Source organism: Orycteropus afer, unplaced genomic scaffold (genome assembly GCF_000298275.1).
Source record: "Orycteropus afer afer isolate SDZICR_OR568_19922 unplaced genomic scaffold, OryAfe1.0 scaffold00001, whole genome shotgun sequence".
NCBI lineage: Eukaryota > Metazoa > Chordata > Mammalia > Tubulidentata > Orycteropodidae > Orycteropus > Orycteropus afer.
In genome coordinates this window covers 4180323-4205879 of record NW_006921588.1, presented here as the reverse complement: position 1 = coordinate 4205879, position 25557 = coordinate 4180323, and the positions used below count along the sequence as shown (strand labels likewise).

General features: G+C 37.7%; 1 protein-coding gene across 1 annotated transcript in view; it reads left to right on the top strand.

Annotated features, from left to right (window-relative positions):
- Nucleotides 1–1371: 1371 nt before the first annotated feature.
- Nucleotides 1372–25557, top strand: part of GLS (glutaminase) — an 84721-nt gene continuing 60535 nt past the window's right edge. The window contains exons 1-5 of the mRNA XM_007942042.2: nt 1372–1751; nt 15070–15166; nt 15515–15636; nt 20911–21040; nt 21873–21952. Coding sequence (XP_007940233.1) covers nt 1372–1751; nt 15070–15166; nt 15515–15636; nt 20911–21040; nt 21873–21952 — 809 coding nt within the window. The remainder of the gene's footprint in view (nt 1752–15069; nt 15167–15514; nt 15637–20910; nt 21041–21872; nt 21953–25557) is intronic.

Below are 25557 nucleotides of genomic sequence, written 5' to 3'. Positions count from 1 at the left end.
CTAAATCTGGCGATCAGTTCATGACACACTCTTCCCAATTTATAAAAATCTTCTCAGTTTCGTGAATCTATCTGTGCATTTAAACCTGATGGTTTCAGTAAATTCGTCTAAAAACATTTTTTGTCCTGGAATGGAATGAATATGTGGGCTCAGACATCTCAGAGTTTATTAGATCCTTGGCTCTTTTTCTACAAGTCCAAAAGGATAAATAAATAGAGTGACACTGGGCTGAAATGATTTAGAAAACCAGTATTTAGATGCTTATATTTTAAAACAATAAGGTAACTTTTTTTTTTTAATAAAGCAGTTTTCCAAATAGAAAATGTATTTGTGGTTTTGACTTCAAGAAAACTATTATTAAATCATTGCTGTTCAAAAATATTTTTGAAGTATCAGTATATTTAAATTTTTTTTTTTTTTTTTAAAAAAGGACACCAGCCTTATTCTGGCTTTCATTGCATTCTCCCAATTCAACCCTCCAAATGGCTTAAGTCGCATAGCTAGAAGGATTTTGCTCATTTTTTCCAAAACAGTTCACATCTGGGTAGTAGCCAACAATGGAAAGTTTCAAGCAAAAGTAACATTTGGGAGAGAGAAAAGGCTCGTCTGAGGCAGCCTTTACAGTAAGGCGGCCCTCGGAGGCGTCGCCACCCGCCCTGTCCCCACAGTTGGGGGGCCAGTGCAGGTTTGGACCAGCCTCGCCCCGACGGTCTGGCCAACGCCAACCCGGGTCAGTGCCACTGACCGCCGGCTCCTTGGCTGCTGAGGCTTTCGCCCATCATTTTCCTCTCCCTCCCGCTGCACACCCCCCATAGTTCGAGGCCTCAGCATCCACAGAGTACACCCGCCGTGAAAACGACAAGATCCCTGGGCCAACAGTTCCCAACCAGGTGTCTTAGGACCCGCACGGAGAAAAGGGGCTACACTGGAGGCCAGTCTGGCTCCCCAGTCTCACACGTCAGTGTAACTCCTCTTACCACCCCCCCGCCCGACCCTCCGCGCCGCCGGCGCCGAGAGAAATTTGACTGCTCCAGTAACCAATCAGAAGAGAGGTCGACGGCCTGAGCCAATAGAAGCTGGCTAAGGGGGCAGGCCGTCAGCGTCGTCCAGCCCCTGGGTGGGTGAGCACTGAGTGTCTCCAGCCCTCCCCTGCGCTTCAGCCTCAGTGCGGAGCCTTCGGCGCCGTGTGCAGGAGCGTCAGCGGATAGCTTCGGGAACTACGACAACGGCAGTCGGAGCCAGAGCCGGAGCCTGAGCCACGTCGTTACCCATCTCACCGCCCCGCTGGGAAACCGCGTTTCCCCGAGGAGAGCGGCTGCCCACGCCCGGAGCATCTTCCTCTGTCCACCGGGCGCTGACGGACCCGGCGGCATGATGCGGCTGCGAGGCTCGGCGATGCTGCGGGACCTGCTCTTACGTTCGCCCGCCGTCGCTGGTGCGGCGCTGAGGCGGGCGCAGCCCCTTGCCACCCTGTGCCGGCGCCCCCTGGGCGGGGGCCGGACGGCCGCGGGCCCAGTGTCCGCCGCGCGGCTCTTCCCGTGGTGGGGCGGGGGTGGCCGGCCGGCAGGACCCCTCTCGCGGGGCCTGTCCAGTTCCCCCTCGGAGATCCTGCAGGAGCTGGGCAAGGGGGGCCCGCAGCCTGGGGCGTCGCCGCCCGCGGCCCCTCCGGCGCCCGGCCCCAAGGACAGCCCCGGGGAGACGGATGCGTTCGGCAACAGCGAGGGCAAGGAGCCGGCGGCCGCAGGCGAAAAGTGAGTGTCTCTGCGAGGGCCGGGCGCAGCAGCAGCCTGAGGTGGGGCGGGATGGGAGCAGAGGTTCGAGAAAGAAAGAGATGCGGGCGGCCTGCGCCGTCTGCGCCATGTGATTAGGCCCGGCCCCGCCCGCGCCTTCCCCGGCCGGCTCCACTTCCCTTCCTCCTCCCCGGCGCAGGCCGCCCGGGTGGGACGGCCGAGGGGCTCGTCTGGGCCTCCCCCGCCCCGGAGCGGCCGCTGCGGGCTCCGCGCCGCGTCCTCGGCGGCGCCGTATCCGCGCCCGGCTCGCGGCTGCAGCAGCTGGCCGCCGGCCCAGCCTTTGGGGGATGATGCCTTAGGAACATCTCCACCGACTGACATTTAAGAGTCGATATTGAGCAGATCCCGTGCCTTCCTGACTCGTCGCTTTTCCAGGCTCGAGTTTCCGCTCTGTTTGCCCTTTCTCGGGCTCTGCCACCACCTCTTGGGGAGCCTAATGTGGCGGACTATTCTTAATCTTTCTGCGGTGGCTCTTTGGAGGCATGTGTGGAGCCATCCGGGCCCCGGAAATAATGTTTTAGAATCGAGATTAGGAGAAAGAGGGTCACGTGGCCGAGAGGCTGGGGCAAGCAGTTTAGACCACCTGTTTGCGCTGGGGACCAGCTTTGGCCTGTCTGATGTCTTCCATGTAATGGACGGATTTTTAAAAAGAAATCGAAATGGTCAAGGTGAAACAATGACGTAAAACACTGGGTGATAAATGGGAGTTTAGTAGATTTTTTTAATATAAGTACTTTGTGAATAGGATGTTGAATTATCTAAACATGCAAAGTAGTTGAGTCTCAACAAAATTGGGGATTTTTACATAATATATCTAGCAGTGTCCTGAATACTTTTGTGTAATATAAATGAACACAAACTTTGTTTTCCCAATATAGGTAAAAATTTGCCTGTCTGCTTCCTTTATATCCTACTATTTTTATGACTTGGAATTGACACCACGTGACCCATTGCCACCTTTTTACATCTGTCACTACCGTTTCCCAGCCCCAGAGTATCTCAAATCACGCTGAAATTGTGATTCTTAAAATTTTAATCTCAGGCCTGCTTAATGGTTCCTGTAATTGAAGTTAGCAACTCCCTAGAACATTCCAAGCTATAACTGTTTTCCAGACTGAAAAATTACTTGAAAAAAAATTACTGGTAGTGGGCAGAAATTGTGATATTCTGTGGTAATGATTTTGTGCCACAAAGTAGCCTTGTCACAGAGAGCAGGTCGTTTAACATCTTGGGTTAGATGACTCAAATCTCTAAAAACGTAGACTTTTGTTAAAATGTATGCTTCATCTCATCTGGGACTCACTTTTACTTCAGATGGCATCATCTGGCTCACCAACCATATGACAAGAATTTAAATACATGTGCCCAGAGAGGTACAGAATTGCAACATGCAATTAATTAGTACCATTGAAAAATTACCTTTGAAGACTACAGGTGATAACTGCTTTCCTTTGAAAATATGTCTTTGGGTCTATTTTCGGTATCTCCTTTTTTTTTTCTTTTTTCTTTCCTTTTGTGGAATAGGAACTCGAACAGCTATTGTAATTTACATGTTTCCCAGAAGCCTGGGTTTTTAGTCCTTTTTATAAGAAGGCGTCTCTTAGCAATAAAGGAGTGCTGGTGGCTTAGTGCCTAAGGCATTTGACTGCTAACCAGATGGCTGCCGGTTCAAACCTACCAGTCAAACCTACCAGCCACTCCTCGGCAGGAAAACTGGGCAATGTACTTCTGGAGACATACCACCTCAGAAACCCAAGGAGGGGTCACTGTGAGTTGAATTGATTGGACGGCAGTGCGTTTGGTTTTTTGGTCTTAGCAATAACATTCAAATAGGCAACCCTGCATAAAAACAACTCCCACCTGACTTCCCCCACAAAAAAAGAAAATGAGCCTGGAGGAGGAAGCCCTCAAGATTTGCTCAGAAGTCTTGGGAGTTTGGCCAGTAAAATAACCTTTATTTAGTTCAGGAAGGAAGTTTGATTTTTACCATTATTATTTTACCATTATTATTTGGAATAATAGTAGACTGGTTCAGAAGCAATTTTAGATATATGATCTTGAGAGCTTTCAGTCAGATTTAGGTCAGGAGTGAACCTCGGCTTTCTCCAGTTTAACATAAATATATTGGCTTTAAGTTTGTGAAAAATGCCTGTTAATCCCATGAAAGTTTATTTTCCGAATGTTCTTGCTGCCAAATGTAGCTTTCCTCCTTTGGCTCCTTCCATTTTATCTTTATGTGATGAACATTTATTCTGGGAGGTAAGCTTCCCTTTGATCCTGTTATCCTCTCTAATGCTTAGCTTTCAAAGCGGAGGTCATCCCTCAATCAGCAGGCCACCTGGAATGCCAACACTCACTGGGTCCTTAAAAACCCCCTAGATTTTATGGGGCATTGTTAAATAGCCACATGGAAATTAAATGAGTTAATATTTTATAAGAGGCTTAGAACAGTATTTGGAACATGTTGGATGCTGCATTTGTTTAGTAAATGAGAATAAAATTGTGTCTTCATTTACTGTAAGCCTGTTAAGGACATTGACCACCAGTTTTCAAGCTTACACATGAGAAATGTCTTGTTTTTTATTTCTGGAAAAAAGTCCCTCTTGAGAAAATTTTTGTACTTTTTTCTTAAAATGAAGCTATGATTTGCTCTGTTTACCTTTTTTCCTATCTTACCAGTAAGTTCAGTGTGAATTTCATGCTTAACCCCAGCAGTTTCCTTAGTTCATATGGCTGCTATATTTGCTTTTCCTCTTTTCCTTGGTTTGCATTTTCTTTTTATTGTCTCCTTCAAATAAGTTCAGTCTGATTTAGGTTCCTGGTTTATGTTAGGATTCTGCTTCTAAGATCTTACCTTACAGATAAATGATGTAATGATTTTTGCTCAGTTTTCCCTGCACTTCTTATATTTAATTTTGTTAACGTTACTCCGTCATCTTGAAGCCACTTGCTTGGCTCTATTCATTTCTCAAATTGTTCTCTCAACTTCCTAGCACCTCTTCTTGGGTTTCCTCACTGGGTATACACCCCGAGACTGAGGCCTTTGCTCCTTTTCCACTTCACTGCTTACTCAGCAGCATATCCCTTCTCTTAGCTTTTGCCTCTCATCTTTGGGTAGATAATATTTCAACTCTCATCCAAGCTCTGTTACCTCCGTATGTCTGTGTATCTCCATATAGCTGAAATATTGGCACTTAAAATCTGTACCTCTACTATACATATCCATTTTTCCCTCTAAATCTATTTTGTGCATTTTGCCCAATTAATTTTAGAATTTTAATTTCAAAATATTCTTTACACAGAACCAACACAGACGGGAATGGGCATTATATCAACATCATAAACTGTTGTGGCATTGAAGAACCTTGACTAACCAATATACTTGCCTAACATGGACATTTTTATCAAACCAAACCATACCATGCTTCATTACTGTAAAGCCTAGAAATGTACCATATATATTAGTGAAGGGTTTCAGGGAGGAAGATTATTAAACCATGTATAACCTATTGGTGAAGATGCCATTGATGCATTGTTATTGATATAAAAACACTGATAAATTTGTACATGATCTGTAATTTTCAAAATTCACTGAAGGAGAATAAAGTGGATCCAGAAGCTTAGTCTCCTTTAGTTTTAGCTTGTTTCCAGGCTTTACTGTTTTGCAGAGAAGTCTGCCTCCTTCAAATTCAGCCAACTCAGGAAACGACTACCAAATAGAACTCAACCTTTTTCATGAAGCAGTATGCAGGCCAGAAAAAAAGGAGAGGCACTATTTCGGTTTGAAAAGCGTAAATGTGAGCTTGAAGAGAAAATAAATGCGCAGAAGATTACTTGTATGCTTCTTGTAGTTTTAAAAACTTACAGTATCCTTGTGATGTTGAGGTAGAGAAAAATTATGATTACAGAAACTGAAAGTTGTAGGATTTTCTGTCTTAAAAGGACTCAGTCATATTAGATCCTATATAAACCAAGGTTATTTTATAGTTGCCTCTCTGCTTTTCGACTCTAGCTCATTTGTTAGAGGAATGCTTAAGAAAGCTGAAGATATTTATAAAATAGTTCTAATCATTGATATATCTAAATGAGGTAAATAGGTTTTAGGCACAGACACTGTGACTACAGGTTTACCCTGTAATCTATTCAAGTGTAAAATTGCTTTGGTCATGAAACAATGCATTTTACTGCAGTTGGTGTTTTCTGATCACCTTCAGTGTTGAAGCAGCCATGTCTGGCTTTCTTTGAGAACTATCCCCTGCTTGGTATATATCATTCATTATTGCTTGCTGATTTCTAAGAAGTGCTTATAGTGAAAGCACTAATTCCAGAACATTATAACTGTTGCTATTTTATAATTAAAAAAACTATAAGCTTTTAGGATTTAGAAATACTTTTTTTTTAATTTGCCTATTCTGGTATAGGCCTCTGAAGAAGATTTAAAATTGTCATCATGATTAGGATGGTTTGAATGTCATAGACACTTTCTTAAATTCTTGGTTGACATTTTTAAAAACAGTATAAACGTTGTGAAGAACAATTTTTCTTTTCTAGTTCTTTCATCTCATAGGCTGAAATTCACATGGTCCATTAGTCTTGGATGAAGAAAATTTTTTTTAAATGTGTGGTAAAATGTTTAAAAATTCTTTAAAACTCAAGGAGACTACACTTCAGCATTGAATTAATTCTCTTTCAGTGACCATCATCTAAATATTAATAAAATTCCTTTAAGAATCTAGGCTAAGAAGAACTAAAATGTAATGTTTTTTGGCACAGTGTTAGGCATATTAGCAAAAAACTAGTGTTCAGGTTACTTGGTTAGGTAAATCATGGTATCTCCATATGAGAGTCTCTTATTAAGCCATTTAAAATGTATACAGATTCTGTTTAGCCATGTAGGAAAATACAAGCTTCAGTGAAAAGTTAGAATCAAAAGTTTCTATCAAGTGATCTCCAGCTTTTCCAACAAAAGCTTGGAAAAGGTAAGGGAATGAAATAAGCCAAAATGTTAGCAGTTGGTTGGTTGTGAGATTGGCATTGTTTTTCCTGCTTCTTTATGGTTACTTAAGATTGCCCATTATGAGTATATAACTTAAATGATCAGAAGTACATATTTGTTGAGATTTTAATTTGTGAATCTCTGTACTCTGCTTGTCCTAGTCTGCTGTCCTGATTTTCTTTTTCTGGTACCTGTAAGAAAAATAATCATCGTTACACTGAAAAAAATATGAAACAGTACTATATGTGGATTTATATAAATCTGTTAACATTAATGTTTAACAGTAATTGTTCAACTTCTATTAATTATACAGGAGCTTTACTATACTGTGCTATAATAAAACAATGTTCTAAGAGTTTTTAAGGGTTGACAATTTTTTTTCTGTAAAGTGCCAAACCAAAAACCAAAAGAAAGTCATACTCACTGCTGTCAAGTTGGATCCGATGCATAGCGACCCCTCCTGGGTTTCTGAGGCAGTATCACTGCAGAAGTAGATTGCCCAACCTTCCTTCTGAGGAGTGGCTGGTGGGTTTGAAACTCCAGCCTACTAGTTAGCAGTCAAATGCCGTAGGCACTACACCACCAGAGCACCTGTGGCTTTAGCAGCTATAAACCAAAACCCAAACTCACTGTTAATATTCCAACTCATAGCAACCCTATAGGACATAGTAGAACGGCTCGATAGGGTTTCTGAGGCTATAATCTTATGGAAACGTACTGCCACATCTTTCTCCCATGGAGTGGCTGGTGGGTTTGACTTCCCAACTTTTACCTGAGCTAAACCACTGTACCACCAGGGCTCCTCCTTAGCAGCTATAGACAGTAGGTGAATGGGTAGATGGGACTATGCTCCGATGTAACTATTTACAAAAACAGGTGGTCCTTACCATAGTTTGCCTGCCTCTGCAATACAATGTATTTGGTTGTGCAAGATGTTCTTTCATGCTCTGGCTGTACTTTGAATTATTTTCTTTTATGAATTTTTGTATATCACTTGCTACATCTTGTTCTTGTCCTTCACATCTCCACTTTAGCAGCTCTCCCTTGTTCTCACCTTCTGTGTCCAATTTCCCTTCGTTTTTTGTGAATCCATATAGTCAAGCTTGTTTGCAAAATAAAGGTAGATAGATTGTGAGTGAATAAATATATGATCTTTTGGAGAACATCTATTTTTAGTAACTCAAAAACAAAGAATTAGGGTTGGAAATAACTTCGAAAAACATCTAATTCCATCTCATCTTACATACATTATAAACTGGCCAAATAGATGACCTAACTAATTTTATGTACTATTAAGACATGTCTTACTACTTTTCATCCACTATCCGCAGATCAATAAATTACCTTATTGAATTGATTACTTAAGAGTTTTTTTAGGTTTAGGACTAGCTGAGACCTTCAAAATTTACCTCCCTAGCTGATGTGATACATACTGGGTTATTATTCATCTTGACTTGAATACCTCTGTAACAAGGGAGTTCACTGTCCTAGAAGGCAGCCCATTCCATTTTCAGAGTCTCTTTCATTTTTCCGTATGTAAAACTCAGGCCTGCCTTGCATTCATTTCTACTTACATGTTTTAGTTATTCCAAACAACTTAATCTCCAGTGTGTTATCAAATTGATTGCAGTGACAGAATTTACAAAAATCTGCATTTTTACAATGAGGATGATGTATTAAAAGGATTCTTAGTTGAAGGAGTATGTGGTAGGAAGGACGAACAGAGTTAACATTAAAGAGTTGCTCACCCAGGTCCTGGTCTTCCCTCCTGAGAGAGCCAGGAAGACCCCTTCTATAGCTTTTGCACATATGGACAAATTGCCATCAGTTGCTATGGACAGCCTGACCTTTTCCTCATTTAATCTGGCTTTTGTGCTGGTAGCCTAGTGCCTAAGGCATTTGACTGCTAACCAGAAGGCTGGCGGTTCAAACCCACTAGCCGCTCCTGGGAAGGAAGACTGGGCAGTGTACTTCCCTAGTGATACCTCCTTGGAAACCCAAGGAGGGGTTGCTAGGAGTTGGCAGTGAGTTTGTTTTTTTTTAACCCACCTTGCTTCACCTTGTAGCATTTTAGGATCAATTTGCTGATGTTTATGGAAATTAACTATTTAATCACTGTAGGCTCCTCCAACTGGAATAGATCCCTGTTTGTGCCCATGCCAAAGAATAGTGATCCAACAGAATGGGAAATTACCGACAATATCATTACTATCACATGCAAGTAAAATTTTGCTGAAGATAATTCAAAAATATACAGCAGTATATTGACAGAGAACTACCAGAAATTCAAGACAGATTCAGAAGGCAGAAAAAACCCCAAACCGAACCTACTGCCGTTGACTCAGTTCTGACTCATAGCAACCTCATTGGGTTTCCAAGTCTATAAATCTTTACGGAAATAGATTGCTTCATCTTTCTCCTGTGGAACAGCTGGTGGGTTTTTATTGCTGGCCTTCTGTTTAACAACCAAATGCCTTACCCACTACACCACCAGAGCTCCTTGAGAGGGACATGGAAGGAGGGATATCATTACTGATGTCAGAGGGTCTTGGCTGACAGCAGAAAATACCTGAAAGATGTTTTCCTGTGTTTCATTGACTATGCAAAGGCGTTGGACTATGTGGATCATAATTATGGATGAGGTCGCAAAGAATGGGAATTCCAGAACACTTAATGAGCTCATGCAGAACTTCCACAGAGACCAAAAGGCAGTTGTTCTAACAGAACAAGGGAATATTACATGGAAAGGTGTGCATTAGGGTTGTATCATTTCACTATACTTAATCTATGCTGAGCAAATAATCCAAGAAGCGGTACTATAAATGAAGAAGAACATGACATCGGGATTGGAAGAAAACTCATTAGCAGCCTGATACATGCAGATGACACATCCTTGCTTGCTGAAAGTGAAGAAGGCTTCAAGTGTACTTGGTGATGATACCTCAATAGAGAAAAAAATCCTTAAAACTGGACCAATAAACAGTATCATGATACTTGGAGAAAAGATTGAAGTTTCATGGATTTCATTTTACTTGAATCAATAATCCCAATGCCCATGACAGTAGCGCCTGCAAATCTGCTGCAAAAGATACCTTTAAAGTGTTGAAGAGCAAAGATGTCACTTTGAAGGCAAATGGTGCACCTGACCCAAGCCATTATCTTTGCAGTAGCCTCATATACATGTGAAAGCTGGACAGTGAATAAGGAAGACCAGAGAAGAGTTGATGCCTTTGAATTATGGTGTTGGTGAAGGATACTGAAAGTACCATGGACTGCTGGAAAAACAAACAAATCTACTGGAAGAAGTGCAGTCGGAGTGCTCCTTGGAAGCGAGAATGGCCAGACTTTGTCTCACCTCCTTTGATCATGTGGTGAAAAGAGATCATTCCCTGGAGAAGGATATCATGTTTGTTTAAAGTAGCGGGTCAGAGAGCTCTGGTAGCATAGTGCCTAAAGCACTTGACTGCTAACCAGAAGGCTGGTGGTTCAAACCCACCAGCCACTCCTCAGAAGGAAGGCTGGGCAATCTATTTCCATAGCGATACTGCCTTGGAAACCCAAGGAGGGGTTGCTATAAGTTGGGGCTGACTTGACTGCATAAAACAACAACAACAACAACAGTGGGTCAGTGAAGAAGGGGAAGACCCCCAACGGGATGTATTAACACAGTGGCTGCAACGATGAGCCCAGGCATAGCAAGGATTGTGAGGATGGCACGTGATTGGACAGTGTTTCAATCTGTAGTGCACGTAGGGTCGGTGAGTTGGAGTTGATGCGACGGTACCTAACCATAGCATATGAGAGTGAGAGCTGGACAGTGAACAAAGAAGGACTACTGCAGAAGAATTGATGCATTTGAAGTGTGTTGGTGTGGAATATTGAATGTACCATGGAGTACTGGAAGAACAAACAAATCTATCTTGGAAGAAGTACAGCTGGAATGCTCCTTAGAAGTGAGAATGGTCAGACTTCGTCTCTCATACTTTAGTCATGTTGTCAAAGGGGACCCATCTCCCCAGAAGGTTATCCTGCTTGGTAAAGTAGCAGGTCAGCTAAAAAGGGAAGGCTCTCAATGAAACAGACATGGTGGCTACAGCAATGGGTTCAAGTATAGCAATGATTGTGAGAATGGCGCAGGATCAGGCAGCGTTTTGTTTTGTTGTACATAGGATCACTATGAGTCAGAACCAACTTGATGACACCTAACAACAATGGTCAACTGTTTGGGCGGTAGAGTAAGCAAAAAAAGACAGTGTCTCTTTAAGGTACAGAAGTTGTCTCTGAATTTAAGCTCCATATATCTATGTTTTTGATAAGACTGTAAGCAATACCTAACTTGAAGCCTAAATACCAGTTAAATACTTGGGATTTTTCTTCTTCATTTTATTTTCCCCCTAAGAAATAATTTGTTTTAGGCAACTCTTTTGTAATATGAAGGAATGAGTAAAAGAAGGAATGAAGGAACGATGTAGCAAAAGCCTCTTTTAAAGGTAGAACTTAGAAGGTAAATGAGGGAGAATAAAAATTAGGGAAGGAATAAAAAGGTATGAAATAATTTTTCTTTGGATTCACATCCTATTTTAGTTACTCAGTATCTTAACCATTTTGCTTTTCTCAGGGAATCTGAAGGATTCACTGGGGTTCATCAGTAATTATTGATGCTACAGTTTGAAAACTTGCTGTAATGTATTTATTTGTCACTTAAATATTTCTTAAAGATTTTCCAGTTACTCTTTAGTTTCCAGAAGGAGCTCTGGTGGCATGGTGGGTGAGGCCTTTGGCTGCTAAGCCCAAAAGGAGTGCTGGTGTCACAGTGCCTGAGGCATTTGACTGCTACCAGAAGGTTAGGCTCAAACCCAACAGCCACTCCACAATAGGAAGATGGGGCATTTTACTTCTGTAAAGACTTACTATCTTGGAAACCCAGTGGGGGTTGCTGTGAGTTGGAATCAACTCAATGGCAATGGGTTTGGTTTTTTTGGTATATAGTTACCAAAAACTACAGCTTTTAGCTTTCAAGTTTTAATAGCAAAGTACATTATTTTGGTAGGGTTGCTATAAAGTCATATTAAATAAGAGCAAGAAAGGTCTTTAGAGTAATTTCTACCTTTCTGGAAGTTTGAAGTGAATCTTTGTATTTGCTTGTTCACCAGACCATTTAAGCTAACTAACTCATTCCCAGATCAGAGTCCATGCTATTAAATGCTGAGATAGGTACTAATTTATTTTTTTAAAAATCAATTTTGATCATTTTTTTGTGAGCACATCTTTTAGAGATATCTTAAATTATCTCTCCTGTGGATAAAAATTAGTCTCTGTAAAAGTAAGTAAATATTTATCTTTCCTGCTAACTATGGAATAACATGACCGTTTTAATGTTTTTGTGCTGTGTGCCATAAACTAAAGTGTATATTTTGTTATTTACCTAGCTTTTAGGGAGAGCAAATACCATTTACTTGTGGGATAAATACATAGAAAGCTTATATTGCAGTTTTTTAAAGTGATAAACTACTGCTAACTGAAGTTTACTTGATGAACCATTTTCTGTAAATAATTAGTATGTTATTATCCACTGATACTTTGACAGCTGTTTCAATTTTTCTTTAAATATTAGGTCATGAGTGTTATTGAACTCCGTCATGATATTAGATCAGGATAAGATCTAACAAATGTGTTTGTACGTTATAAAAGTAATAACTAGCAGTAATTTTGAGAGGTAGTACTAAAAAAAAGAAAAAGAAAACGAAATCCACTGCCATTGAGTCAATCTCGACTCTTAGTGATCCTGTAGGACAAAGTAGAACTGCTTCATAGAGTTTCCAAGGCTGTAAATTTTTACCGAAGTAGACTGCTTCATCGTTCTCCCATGGCGGGGCTGGGGGTTTAAACTGCCAACCTTTAGGTTAGCAGCCAAATGCTTTAACCACTCCACCACCAGAGTCCCTTGAGAGCCCGTATAGTGTGGTGGTAAATAGTTTGGATTCTGGATTCAGAGAAACAATTTCTAAAAGGATGTCTACCACTGTGCAATTTTCTTAACTCCTCTGAGCCTCTGTTACTCACATGAAATGGAGATAAAGTTATTTATAAAACAAGTAATAAATTTAATACACTTTCACTGTGTACCAGGAATCATGCTATATTTTGAATGTAATAGTACCTTTCTGTCATAAGATCACTGAAGGGATTAAATTATAATGTGTGTAAAATACTTAGTATTTAAACCATAAGTGATTGATAAATTTTAGGTTATTCTTAAAAAGATCCCAAATATGTACTTTATAGTTGTCTAAGAGCAAAAACTAGTTTCAGGATATAATTATAAATCAGGATTAATTTTTTATGAAACAGAATTGGTATGAAATGCATATATTTTTAGATTGACTTTAAAAATGAAAAGTTGATCTAACAGTTTGGAAAACAAGTGTAAATGATATTAATGCCAATATTAATGTTTCTTTTAAGAGAAATTTGGATGTATAACTGTACATATTCTGTGAATCAACTCTGTATACTATTGTTTTTAAGATAGGAATAAACCTAATACTAGGTTGGAAAATATTAAGTACATATAGTCTTAAAGAAATAGGGAACTTTGATAAAATCTTTGAGTGAGGAAATATTTAGACATCTAGAAAAGCTCCTTTTAATAGTATGAAAGTTCAGTTGTAAACAGAATTGTCAGTTTTTTGTTTTTTCTACAAATTTTGATTTTTCTATGAAAGATGCCATACTTATGGCTAGTCCAGAATTAACTGTATTAAATTCTAAATTTAAGAAAATGAGTGTTTGTTCCCTCCCTCCATCTCTCTCATATTATTCTTTCTTGAAATGCAGGTAGAATCCTTTCACAGTATATAAATAGATGTATAGATATTTAAAACCTGTGAATACTGGAACCTGTGTAAGACAGAAACCTGTGAGAGAAGAAAAACTCTGCTAATGATGATAGGAAAGTGGTAAAACTGCACTCTGTCAGAGATGGAAAACTTGTGAGACCAGGAAAAAAGCAGTTGGTTGTTTTGACTCTCACAGGTTTCACTGTGTATGTGTGTGTATAGATATGTTTTTTCCCTCCCATTTTAATAAATATTCCTTATAATGTCAGTATGATACTTATGTTCAGAGTAATGAAACGATTCAGGCCTGGAATGGAACTCACCTCTGTGGCTTAACTTTCAGACAGTGATAGGCCTGTAAGGTAAACAGTAACACCTGAGAGGTAAGCGCTTCTTAGAACAATCAACTATTTGAGATCAAAAGGGCAGCATTGCCCAGGAATAAAACTCAGAAGACAGGAAGGAATAGGAAAGAAGAACAAATGGAAACAGTAAACACAGGGAGGAAGTGGGAAAGGTGTTGTTACGTTGTGGGAATCAGTGTCACAAAACAAAATGTGTATAAATTGGTGAATGGAAAACCAATTTCCTCTGTAAATTTTTACCGAAATCTCAATAAAAAGTTAACAAAGGAACAAATAGAACTTTCCATTTCAGAGCTTTAAAACAGAAAGTTTAATAGGTTCATTACAGTTTACTTTGAAACCTTTTCAACGGATAGCTAGAAATTTCTTGTTTAAAATTTTGGTTAATCATAGCATTTCATTGTTATACTAGTTTAGTTAATTAAGAACTTAGTATTTTATGGTTACTCTTATGTTCTGACCATCTTTATGATTTGTGGAATTTTATCTGTATATGTGAACCTAGATCACTTAAGAGATAATAAATACTACAGCTAACATCAACTGAGTACTAGCTCTCTGCCAGGTGGTGTTCCGACCCTTATAGCAACACTGTTGTTGTTGTTGTTATGTGCCGTCGAGTCGGCCCCGACTCATAGCGACCCCTCCTTGGGTTTCTGAGGCAGTATCACTACGGAAGTAGGATTGCCCAACCTTCCTTCTGAGGAGTGGCTGGTGGGTTTGAACTGCCAGCCTTCTGGTGAGCAGTCAAGTGCCTTAGGCACTATGCTACCAGAGCTCCCAGGATTCAGCATATGTGTTTTTAATCTTCACTACTTTCCAATACTCAATAGTCTCTTCCATATTTTACAATTAGGTTAACTATTTGAATAATATAAATATAGTCATCATATATGAAAAAAAATGTGGTTGATAATGAGTGATTTTGGTGGTACAAATTTGATTTTGGTGAAGATAGTCTTGATGAGTAGAGTAGCTTAAGTTTTGTCTGGTTCTGTGATTATCTAAAAATGGATTTAGTCAAAATTTATTAGAATGTTCACATAAGGATTAACTTTATCTTCTTTCTCATCCTTTAGTAAAATAAAACAGGGTCTGTTACCCAGCTTGGAAGACTTGCTGTTCTATACGATTGCAGAGGGACAAGAGAAAATACCTGTTCATAAATTTATTACAGTAAGTTTTTATAGTTTTTTAACATTTTAAAAAATCAGTAATACTGAATAATACAGTATCATTCAAATGTAGTGTTAAAGGTCTTCTGGCATGTAGACTCTGACTGACACTGTTTCTCTCATGTTTTCAAATTTTTATCATGCTCATTTCAAGGTAATCTGTGAAAGAAAATGAAAGAAACAATGAGAAACTTGTCCAGAAATTGGGTAATAGTGACACTAAAGTAGCATATAAGTATTCAAGTCTTGGGTAGAAGTTTTTATATACAGGAATGAAAACTTATAGTTGGAATAAGCATATACATTATTTGCACTATATATTTACAAACTCTTATTTTTTCAAAAACAGGCACTCAAATCTACAGGATTGCGAACGTCTGATCCCAGGTTGAAAGAGTGTATGGATATGTTAAGATTAACTCTTCAAACAACATCAGATGGTGTCATGCTAGACAAAGATCTTTTTAAAAAGTAAAAATTTCTGCCAAACCTCTAATGGTGATTTGCTTTGCTCTGTGATGGTTTTACTTTTAAAACAAAATTGCATCTTTGAAGTCTAATGCCTCCTGTGTAACTGGGGAAAAAAAGAGATTTATAAACAACTTGGTGCTCATTGAAGTTTTACAGTATACTGGCGCTAAGAGTACACATTCTTTAAAATCTACTTGTTTTGGTTACCTAGTGCCGCTCTGACAGGAATGTACCACAAATAGGATGGCTTAAATAAACAGGAGTTTATTCTTACAATTTGGAGGCTTTAAGTCCAAGTTCATAGTGCCAGGCTCTAGGGGCTGGGTGAAAGTCCCTCAACCTAGGGGTCCAGCTCTGCCTTCTGCTCCTGGCCCACTGGAGCTAGAGGCATTTCTTCACTCAGACAGCTTCTGGCTGGCTGCTGAGACTGAGAAACCCCAAGGTTGACAAGTGAAAAGGCATAGTTCCAGTGTTACCAATCCACACGGCAGGCCATTAATGTCCATTGTAAGTCCCAAGGTTGGCAGAATGGAGCAGGCTGCTGAGCAACGACACAGCTACATGCAGGCTCCAAGCATGCCAAAGGCTAGAGACCATTCCCAATGCTCCTGCTTATATACGGGAAGCAGACCACATACCCAAAGACACACATACTCATTGCTCACAGTAGATTCCACCATGGGGTTGATTACCAGTCTCGTCATGGGGAATACTACATCCAGCTGCCCAGCCGCTCAACCAGGCCTAGCAAAGTTGACATTTAGCCACAGATGTTTCCAGTTTACAGTACCTGGGAGCTTGCTTTCACTCTGAATAGAGCACATCCTTTGCCTGTCATTGCTTATGTTGATCCTCAGTTCATCTGCATGCCTTGCAGGCTTTCTCAGCATGGTCTCTAGTTCTTTCCCATAAGGTCATTTAGATGGCTTCCTAAAGTGAGAAGGCTTCAGACAGCCCTGTGTTCCTCAAAATTTCCTATCTGTGTTGTCTGCTTCTCTCCTGTCTCCAGATATATCAGTACATAGGTTTTTGCCTATTTTCTTTACCCTCAAAACAATTAAAAACTAAAAAAGAACCTTTGAGATTAATGTCTTGATTTAGTTGAATGAGAATATTTTGACATTGCTGTATTTGCATTTCTGTTGATTACTGATCTTTGTTAATGTGTTCCTGTTAGTTCAATTTGATTACCTGATGATTAAAAGGACATGATGTCTGTTATAGATCCCAGAGTTAAATGGTATTTTAAACTACTAATAGTTAAATGAAACTAGTTTAAAACTGTAAACACTACTATAGGATATTGACTTTTTCCAGACCATAGCCCTTGGTTGAGGTGGTCCCAAAGAAGTTTCTTATCTACCTTGAAAGTTTGTGTTTTTTGTGGTAGTGGTGGGGTTGGGGGGTGGGGAGGGGTTGGGGTTGTTTGATAATTTGTTATACATATCTCCTGGAAATATCCTGCAGTATTAAGTCATCTGAAGATTGAAGTATTAACTAATGTCTATCGATGTTTCCTGGCATGCTGTCATGCTGTGAAGCACTGTGTACAGTTTTGGATTCTTACCTTGCATCTTGAGGTTTTTGGTTCTGTTAACTCAACTGCCCTTATTGTAGATTTCAGGTCTCTATGGGAATTGTTAGGAATTTTGAGACTCCAGAAACTATTTCTTTGTGTAGAGAAGGAAATAACTTCTAGAGTAAATAAGGGTTAGTGTATCCTAGAATGAAATTGCCAGAGAGATGGAAGGTAGATCTGATGAATAGATATGAGGAATTGCTTTGGAATTTGAGTAGAAGCACTATTGTAGACATTTTTAGCACTTTTTTAAAAAAAAATTTTGTGCTTTAGAAACCTGTTGCTGTGTTTACATATGAGATCAAAAATATTTACTCACTGTCTCTCCTAGATTTTATATTATTTATGAAGCAAGGAAATTCATTCATAAAATTTCCTACGTGTAATTATGTTCAAAAATAATAATCACTATTACTTTAAACATTTTTAAGAAATATTGATGATTATAATACAGGCAGTTCCCAGTTTGACAAATACTTAGTGGTGTATATGAGCAGGCAGTGGAAAGTGAGTCTTGTAGCTAAAATAATTTCTCTTCTCAACCCTAGAATGAGGTAATTCAGAACCTCTGACTCTTGAGTCACCTGTCAAGGTGATTACTTCAGAGAAGTTCCTTTCTCTTTTAAATATCAGAAGTTATCTAGGTAGTATTGTCAGAAAAAATAAAATCTCACCTCCATGTAGCTTGGGAGGAAAGAAACATTAAAATATGCCATTATTTTCCTATACAATAACTTAGAAAGGTGGGTTGGTTAGGTTGAGCTCAAAGTGTTAATATTATATCTAAAATATATTGTGAGTAATATATTTTGCCTTTGGGGCTAATCTGTGAAACAACTATTATATATGATTTTTTTTAAAAAAATGGGAAAATGAATTGTAAGCATTCTTTTTGGAGCATAATCTATTTGAAAGTTGGAGATTGCCTGTACCCATCTATATAGTCACTTGTTTTTAATGCTAGTAATTCTGAAGACTAATAGAAGTAGAAAATTTATGTTGAAAACTAATGTTTTCTATTTTTATGCTTTTTTGTAAGTTCCTTACATTTGTGTAGTGTTTGATTTTTCTAAATAATTTCATATCCATTATGTTTTACTAATGAGAAAATATAAGAAACATTTTGTGAAAGTTACATGCTTTAGAATTGTCAGTCATAAGCACTTAATATACTTAAGAAGGAAAGAAAATTATTACTATTCTCAGTTTATAGATAGGAAAATGAAGCAAAGCACAGATAAAGTTATAACTTACTGAAAGACATAAGAGCCTCCTCCTGAGAGTTCTTTTTTTTTTCCCCCCTCTAATTTTCTAGTTAGTATCATGACCCCTGTATTAAAATAACTTCCAAGAAAAACGTTACTATTTAGATCACTCCTCAGTTTAGAGCTTAAAACTCTTGAGTGATAAGGCTGTTTTTGTCAGCCCACAGTAACTCATCAGGTAAGACTGGGTTGCCATGAGTTTTACCATCACCTTTTGAAAGAACTAAAAAAAGATCCAGAGCTTCCTTGGCTGTACAATATTGTTAACTATAAACCCTCTTTTAAAAAGTGCTGATTAATTTTAAATAGAGTTAGTAGTGGTTAATAATTTAAATTTACTTGGTGTTTCTCTTTTTTAACTTCTTTGAAAATGAGGAAAATGGATTTTATATAGATATAAATAATGATTTAAGATCAGGAATTATTGTCTTGGTATTTCTCCTCAGAAATGTGTTTTAGTATATATTTTTTGCAACTCCGATAAGTGTAAGTTGAATTTTGATAGCTATGTGAAAATTGTCATATTAAATATATAAAGCAGTGGCAAAACTTAATATTTTTCAGATTAACTTAAAACACTACCAGAAAATAATTGACCAGCTTTCTGAAAGGTCGATTATTTATGTTTACAGATTAATTATGGAAATTTGGACTAATTTTTTTCATGTTGAAATAGGGAGACATCCTTATCACTGGATGTTAATCTTTTTTTATTAGGAATTTTTAAAATCAGCGTGCCTATTTTGTTATTCAAATGAATATACTAAATTTTTATTGATAGTTAAAATGTGGGAGCTCTGGTAGTGTAGTGCCTAAGGCACTTGACTGCTAACCAGAAGGCTGGCGGTTCAAACCCACCAGCCACTCCTTCGAAAGAAGTTGGGGCAATCTACTTCCATAGTGACACTGCCTCGGAAACCCAAGGAGGGGTCGCTATAAGTCGGGTCCGACTCGATGGCACATAACAACAGCAACAACAGTTAAAATGTAGAATCTGTTTTTAAATTTTTATTTGATGTTTCCTGTAGAGCAACTTGAATTATAATAGTGACATTTAGGAAAAAATTACAGATTAAAAAAGAAATTCCAAAAGTGTGTTTTTGTTTGTTTTTCCATTTATGATTAGTGCAAGTTTTACTTACCTAAATTTCTTATCTGTAGAGTGGGAAAATCATCCTTCTCAAAGTGTTGATGTTTTGAGGATTAAACAGGGTGAATATTACTTGAAATTTAGTGTCTGTACCTTAAAAAATGCCATTTTATTTCCCTCTTCCCTAAAGAAGCTGCTGATATATACAGTATCACATCACTTACCTGTGGGGAATCTAGTTACCATATATGAAAACCTTCCCATGGTTTACTGGTCCAGCTTTTAAGACTTCAACTGTGAACATTTGGTTTTTGTCTTTGAAGGGCTTAGCTTTGAGATTTATTATTTGCTGATATTATGGTTGGATCCCCATGTCATAGCAGATCATCCTTTATCAGTTGAGTGTTCTAGATAGTTACTGAGACTCTTGATAAACTCAGATCATACGATTGTTGTAACCAATTTATAGAACTCTTCTTTAAAGTTATATTAATACATTGATTTTTCTAGCTGGAATCTTTTTAGACCAAAGCAGAGTATTGATTCAAATCATTAGACTTCATGCCCTCCCATCTGCATTCTGTTGTGTTTTGTTTACTGTGTCCTCTAAAGAATTTTTAGCAGTGAAACATTTTTATTCCAGAATGTATTGCATATCTTACATTAAACTGAATAATATAATTTAATATTTTTGATGACTCAAGTAATATTATACTATTTTATAATGTTTTATATAAAGCTATACAGTATTACTTTTATAAGCATTTTAACAAATATAATTTCAGATAAATTAATCTGACTAAACTAAGTTGATTTTTTTTTCCTCCATTTTTAGTTTAGAAATGTAAGTTTTTCAGGAAAAATACATTAAAAATATAGAATGATTGGTTTGTATTTTTAAATACTAGTAGTATTATTTCTGAGGCTACTTAATTGAAAACTAAAGGTGCTCTCAACCATGACATATTGAAACCTAATTTTTGCTTACCAAATGTCATGCTGAATGCTTATCAGCCATGGTAGGCTAAGTAACTTGTTTCATATGGGCCTAATACTTAACCTGGTGGAATGCTTTGTCATTTTTAATCTTTGACATAACTTGTATGCACATTTTAATTTATGTCTTTAACTTCAACAGCTTATAAGAAGCTCATCAAAGGCTGCTGAGAGGAAAGAAAATAATGTGGAAGGAGTACTGTTTATAGAATTTAGTTATATAAAATAATGACTTACTGTTTAAATATAGGGTTATGTCTTCCTAATTAATACTGTTTCTTACTATCAAATATTAATATTTGAAGTATACCTAGTCTATTCATTTTTTTCCTCACATTTCACAGATGTGTTCAAAGCAACATTGTTTTATTGACACAAGCCTTTAGAAGAAAGTTTGTCATTCCTGATTTTATGTCTTTTACCTCACACATCGATGAGTTATTTGAAAGTGCTAAAAAGCAGTCTGGAGGAAAGGTAACTTTTGATGTACATATCTTCCTAACCCATGCACTTAATATGTTAAGCTCAGCTTGAGGTACTTAGAGTAAAATTAAGTATTTTTCTTGTGTTTTGCTCATTGAAAAATTTAAGTTAAATGAAGCCTAATTTAATGTTTTTGAAATATTTTCAATATTTGTTAATCTTGCGAAACGGAAATCTAATTTTTATGACTTCTTTTTTATTCAAATGACTGTGATGACTTTTAAAATTTTAATTAATTTATTGAAAATTTTTTCAGATCTGATATCCTTGAATGTTAAATGTTTCCATTAAAAAAAAAAAAAAAGCTCTTAAATGATACTAGGGAAGTATATCATTAATTTCCACATTTAATTTTTGTTTTAGCTTTGGGTACAATACTTAGCTTCAGTAACATATTATCTCTTGATAATTATTTTAGTGTGTATATTTATTACTTGTTTTTAGGCATTTGGTTTCTGTGCGAACCTGCCAGCACCCCTGCAAGACCTGATTGATTAAAGAAGTTTTTTACTCTTACCATTAAAGAAGAGAACAAAATCTGTCCAAATTCACGTTTCAGATTCTGCTTTTTAGGAAGAGAGAATGTGTTGGGAAAGCTAAAGGATAATGGAGGCTGAAAGAAGTCGCTTAGATCTCACCCATTCCTTAATTATGTATGCCCTTAGTTTTTGAGGGGCATTGATATAAATGATAGACGGCAGAGTTACTGAGTGTAAAATAGCTAGTTAATGGTAGAAGCCAAATGGAGATAAAAACAATTTTTGGTAGGAGAAAATATTATTTGCCTATTATCTGTTCTTTTTTTTCCCAATGTTTTGGATAGGTTGCAGATTATATTCCTCAACTGGCCAAGTTCAGTCCTGATTTGTGGGGTGTATCAGTTTGTACAGTAGATGGACAGAGGTAAGTTTAAGCCCCTAAAATCTAACTCTAAGCCTTAAATTTGCATACCAGTAAGAATGGGATAAAGAAGAGCATCACCTATAATGGAAATTAGTCCTAACATGACATAACTTCAAGAAGGTAAATGCATTTTAATTATTTTATTTTGATTTGGGTGAAGATTTACAGAGCAAATTCATTTTCCATAGAGCAGTTCACATATACATTGTCACATGTTACTGACCACAGGTAAATGCATTTTAATTTAATTTTTTTATAAAAACTCACCTGACACAGTAACTATATAAACTTAAAGTTTTATGAGGGATTTCATCATATCCATAGTTTTAGTCTTGCTGTTCAACTGTGTATTTAAATACCTGTAGTTAGGAGTTTGTTTAGGAAAAGCAGACTAGTTAGAACATGACATTATTCAGTAATGAAATAAAATTAGTTCCACTTCTCAGCTTACCATTGGTTACCTTTCCTGTTAGTGTCTTCATTATGCCCTTGATATGATTAGGATGATGTTTAGACAATGCAGCATAATGTGCTCTGTTGTCCATCTGTCATTTGCAGAGTAAAAGGTCTGATACTGTAAAACATGCAGAATTTCATGAAGTCAATGAAAATGATATTTGGGAAATGATCACATTGCAAGTATAGCCATTGACAAATGAGAATTTGACAGAGTTACAAAAAGGATAATAATGTGAGGGCACTTCAAAGATAATAAATTAATTTAAAAATCAAGAGAGCCCCTTGAAAAATTGATAAAAGTTGCAGAGTATTTTTTTAGGAGTTTTGTTGTTGGGTGCCATTGAGTCAGCTCCAACTCATTAGTGACCCTTTGTAAACAGGGAGACACTGCCGTGTCTGTCGATGCCATCCTCCCGGTCACTCCCATGTTGAATCCAATGGTTGCCGCACCTTTGTCAGTCCATCTCATTGAGAGTCAAAATAACACTTGTTGTGCTAGAAGTCAGACAGAAAGATTTATTTTCATGTTACATTTTGGGGTTTTTTTGGGGGGGAAGTATGCCCAAAGAATAGTCGATAATCTTTGTTTTTTAATCCATAATTTTAGGTTTTACTTTTCAAGATAACATCCTAATTAAGGCCTTTAACCCCCATCTATGAAATTTTGATCTCTTCATTCTAAGTGATCATTTTATTTTTTACTAGTAATGCTCCTGCATTATTTACAATAAAAAAAATAATGTAGCTTAGCTCATTCATTTTGAATATGAGGCCCTGATTTTGTGTAACATTGGCAAAGGTGAAACTAGCATATAGGTCTCTGAACTTCTAGTCTGTTACTCTTTCTGTTATGACAGACTTTCTTTTTTTTTTTTAATTGTGATTTGGGTGAAGATTTACAGAGCAAATTCACTTTCCATACAGCAGTTCACATATACTTTGTCTCATGACATTGACCACAGTTTACCACAATGCAACAGCTCCCCTCCCACTTCCTCCCCATAGTTACCTCTTCCTAGTGTCCATCCCTCCATACACTCCAGCCCCCTGAGCTGTCTCCCTGTGCATAAGCAGCCCTTCTTTCTCCCATGATTGTTCTCTCCAAGGCGTATCTACTTGAAGTAAATGTTTTACTCACATGCCAGTATTTTGTTTGGCTGGAAACCACAGGTGTGGGTTCAATTCCAGACCTGAAGGGCAGCTAGGGGCCATAGTCTCAGTGGTTCCACCAGGCTCTATCGGATCAGCAAACCTGGTCCCCACCTTTTTTTTTTTCTCCAAATGATTTTGAGTTTTGTTCCACATTGTTCTCCCTCTCTATCCAGGATCTCCTACATAGATCCCCTTCCAAGTGGATGACATGGTAGCTGGGCACCATCTAGTTCTTCTGGTCTCGTAGTTGTATAGGCTGCAGATCGGATAGTGTACCAGTTGCTAGGACTAATTGTGTATGACAGACTTTCATCATCATCTGAACTCGTAGTACAAAACATTCACTTGTGCAGAAGTATATGGTGGGTGCTAGGGAAGGACACAAAGTAATTAGAAGACAACAGTAGGCAGTGAGATTACTCTTTTTTGTACTAGGAGGAAATGGTTTCTTGTCATATAATACTTTCACATGGTTTTCCTGTTGAACACTGCCTATGTGTAGACATGATTCTTTTAGTTTTTTTTAGTGTTGTTGTTGTTGTTATTTGCCATTGAGTCAGCCTCGACTCATAGCGATCCCTCCTTGGGTTTCCGAGGCAGTATCACTACGGAAGTAGGATTGCCCAACCTTCCTTCCGAGGAGTGGCTGGTGGGTTTGAACCGCCAGCCTTCTGGTGAGCAGTCAAGTGCCTTAGGCACTATGCTACCAGAGCTCCCAGGTACTAGAACATAGATATTTTTAATTCCAAATATAATAAGATACCATTTTATAGAATGATTATCAAGTTGAAGTTATAGTCTTAATTAAATTATGTATAGATTTCATAGAAAAAGTATTATATGAATATATGCATATATAGGCATTTATATTCTATAATACACTTAAGAAGTGAGGTGGCCATGGATTCCTGTTTGTCTTAGGACACTCACTGTTAACCTCTTTACATCTCATAGTTTTTAACAGTTTCCAGTTTCACTTCAAAAGTATCCCAGTTTGGTCAATAAACATACATGGTCACCCACCTTAGAGGAATTAGCAAGTCGAAAATGTCCAGAAGCTTTTTGTAAAATACAGTATTCTCAGTTATATCATTAAACTATATATTATTGCTTGACTTAAATGTATATATTTGTTTATGCTTTTGCATACATTGTAGTTAGAACCATGAATTAAAAATATGTATTTTTTTTAATCATTCATTGTACTATGTTTATTATTCTTACAAAACCTTTTGGCAGAGTTTCTGTAATTGTTCCATAAACTTTTTTGATAAAGACTTTGTTCATTCATTTATTGGTGCAGGACTGGGCATCTTTTCATTCTGTTACACACTTGGTTACTGTGAGTTGCAGCCAACTCAAAGGCAGATAATGACAATGTTTATTTACTAATTCTTTCCATATTTGTCGATTGCTTATAAAATGTTAGACATTGGAGTACCTAGGTTACATTAGTGAATAAAGCTCAGATCCCTGCCCTGTGGAAATTATAGTGGAGTTGGTCAGAATTTTTTAATTCCCAACTCTGTTCTCTTCCTCATGTTACCTCCAAGTTTGATAATAGATAAGTCTTTCATTTTGTTGTCTTGTCTCTTACATGGTGATGATGACTACCAAATGTAATTTTGGTACTGGTTCTATCAGGTTAATAAAATTGGATGTTATTTCTTTTAATGGAATTGTGAATGGTGGCTCATAAGATGAGACATTTATAGGCAGGCTCTTAGACAATGGTACTGAATCTAAACTGACCTTCTTTCAGCTCTTCAGCTAATCATGGCTTAGCCATGTCTTAGGGTTGAGTGAAAAAATGCATGATTTCTGTTTCTAAGAGGGCTACTTTATTTTATATGATTGAATATGGGTGTAGCATATGAAATGAAAGAGAATATAGGGTATAGAATGAAAGAAGGGGGTACCTTCTTACACTTAAGAGGCAAATTTTCACAAGTTAATTATTGTTGCACCAAGTTAGAATCATTACTTCGTTACCT